Consider the following 2500-nt stretch of genomic DNA (forward strand, 5'->3'; position numbering starts at 1 on the left):
AATCCGAAAACACAATATTACCACTTCCCAGTTGCCGCAATGTATGCTATGTCTGGTAAGAAAACGCCATGACCACGTTTTGTTTTGTTCGCAATTAAAACAAGAGAGGCAAGGCCTTCAAGACTCACTTGTGATACACTTTTTAAAAAAAACCAAGCTTTTTATGTATTGAGTATAAGTTCAAAATGTAATGTTTAAGATGAGAAAGATCAGTTTAAAGCAAATTAAGTCCCCTAGCATTAATTACAAAGTAATGTCTCTTTTTTACTATCTGCACCAAAACGTTTGCAAAATAAATAAAACTTCCATGCTTAGCAAAAGAAGTTCCTGTTTGAACAAAAAATGATAATAATGACTGCTCTTGTTGTTGGGTCAGAATATCAGATCAAAGTGCCAAGTTTAGAGAATACAAAAAATTTAGATATAACAGTAAATGCAGTTTGCATATAATTAGGCTTCATTTTTTTTTTTTTTTGTGCCCATCCCAGAGGTGCAATATTGTTTTAAACAAGATGAATGGAAAGAACTGAATTTTTCCTATTTTTATGCCTAATTTGGTGTCAACTGACAAAGTATTTGCAGAGAAAATGTCAATGTTAAAGTTTACCACGGACACGCACACACACACACACACACACACACACACACACACACAACCGAACACCGGGTTAAAACATACTCACTTTGTTTACACAAGTGAGTCAAAAAAGAAATAGCAACTCTGGACAGAACGCATACAGGGACACTAACTACACTATTGGCGTGTTTACTGCATATGAATATTCTAAGGTAGACACTGAATTAACTAGAATGAACATAAAAGAAAAATTGAATCGACTGTTTCACTGAGTTTCAGTCAGCCTTGTCTAGACGTCTGTGCAGATCTTGACAAAACATGTTGCGGTGTGCCTGACGCAATGGCAACGTCTCCTTTACTGTCGAATTTAAAACAATTTCTTGAAGGATCATCAACTTGTTTACCGCATATGAATGTTTAACTCTCTCCATACGAACGGCGAAAGAGACGACGTTAACAGCGTTTCACCCCAATTACCACCATCAAAATATGACAAGCGGAAGGCTCTTACACTGAAGAGGTGAATGTTGACAAAGAATACCACAATTCTGACGACGGAAGCTAAAGGTTGGGTCATTCAGACACCCACTGGACATCCGAGGGGACTGTGTATAGGAGAAGAGAGGACTGGCCGTACTGAGTGAGTTAAAAGTGGATACTGAATTCACTAGAATGAACATAAAAGAGAAATTGAATGGACGGTGTCGTAGTTTCTCAGTGAGTGTAACTACTGAAGCCTGTCGAATACGGATCTCTGCAGATCTAAAGAAAACTGCCACATACTGCAGTGTGTTTGAGGGGATGGGAACGTCTCCATTACCGCGGACTTTAAAGGAATTGTTAAATGCCCAAGATATACCTAAATAACATGACTTAAACGGCGTTATCACTTCGATTACCGTGTCGATTTATTACGCTAAAAGAACATGTTAAATAACAATTGTGAACGTCACTGGTAGACCTGTGTTAGCACTGTGAACAAAACCACTTATCCTCAACCACACTATGCATGGTTCGAATCTGCTTTTCAGCCTTTTTTAATTTTTTTCTTATTGTGAAGCTTTATATAATTATAATAACAAATGCAGAACACATTTCAACAAATGAACTCAGACTGTTTTTCTTTTAAGTATGTATCACAAGTGAGTCTGGAAAGCCTTCTGTCTCTCGTCTTATCATGAATTGGTTTGATGTTTGATTACATCAACAGTTACTGTTATCACGAATTTTGGTTTTTCCTGTTTTATCACAGGTGTGGGTTTGATTACATCAACAGATACTGTTATCACAAATTGGTTTTCCTGTTCTACCACAGGTGTGTGTTTGATTACATCAACAGTTACTGTTATCACGAATTGGTTTTCCTGTTCTACCACAGGTGTGTGTTTGATTACATCAACAGATACTGTTATCACAAATTGGTTTTCCTGTTCTACCACAGGTGTGTGTTTGATTACATCAACAGTTACTGTTATCACGAATTTTGGTTTTTCCCGTTCTACCACAGGTGTGTGTTTGATTACATCAGCAGATACTGTTATCACAAATCGGTTTTCCTGTTCTACCAAAGGTGTGTGTTTGATTACATCAACAGATACTGTTATCACGAATTTTGGTTTTTCCTGTTCTACCACAGGTGTTTGTGTGATTACATCAACACATACTGTTATCACAAATCGGTTTTCCTGTTCTATAACAGGTGTGTGTTTGATTACAATAACACATACTGTTATCACGAATTTTGGTTTTTTCCTGTTCTACCACAGGTGTGTGTTTGATTACATCAACAGATACTGTTATCACAAATTGGTTTTCCTGTTCTACCACAGGTGTGTGTTTGATTACATCGACATTTACTCTGTGGACTCTCGTGGCTTTCGGACGGTGCTGGGACGTTACTGCGGCAACACCCTCCCTCCTCCC

At 37.7% G+C, this 2500-nt stretch overlaps 1 protein-coding gene across 1 annotated transcript in view; it reads left to right on the forward strand.

The window, feature by feature from the left end:
• Positions 1–2500, forward strand: part of LOC143283485 (uncharacterized) — a 174975-nt gene that overhangs the window by 138730 nt on the left and 33745 nt on the right. The window contains exon 4 of the mRNA XM_076589727.1: positions 2407–2500. This exon is cut by the window's right edge and continues 97 nt beyond it. Coding sequence (XP_076445842.1) covers positions 2407–2500 — 94 coding nt within the window. The remainder of the gene's footprint in view (positions 1–2406) is intronic.

This window comes from Babylonia areolata, chromosome 6 (assembly GCF_041734735.1).
Source record: "Babylonia areolata isolate BAREFJ2019XMU chromosome 6, ASM4173473v1, whole genome shotgun sequence".
Classification (NCBI taxonomy): Eukaryota; Metazoa; Mollusca; class Gastropoda; order Neogastropoda; family Buccinidae; genus Babylonia; species Babylonia areolata.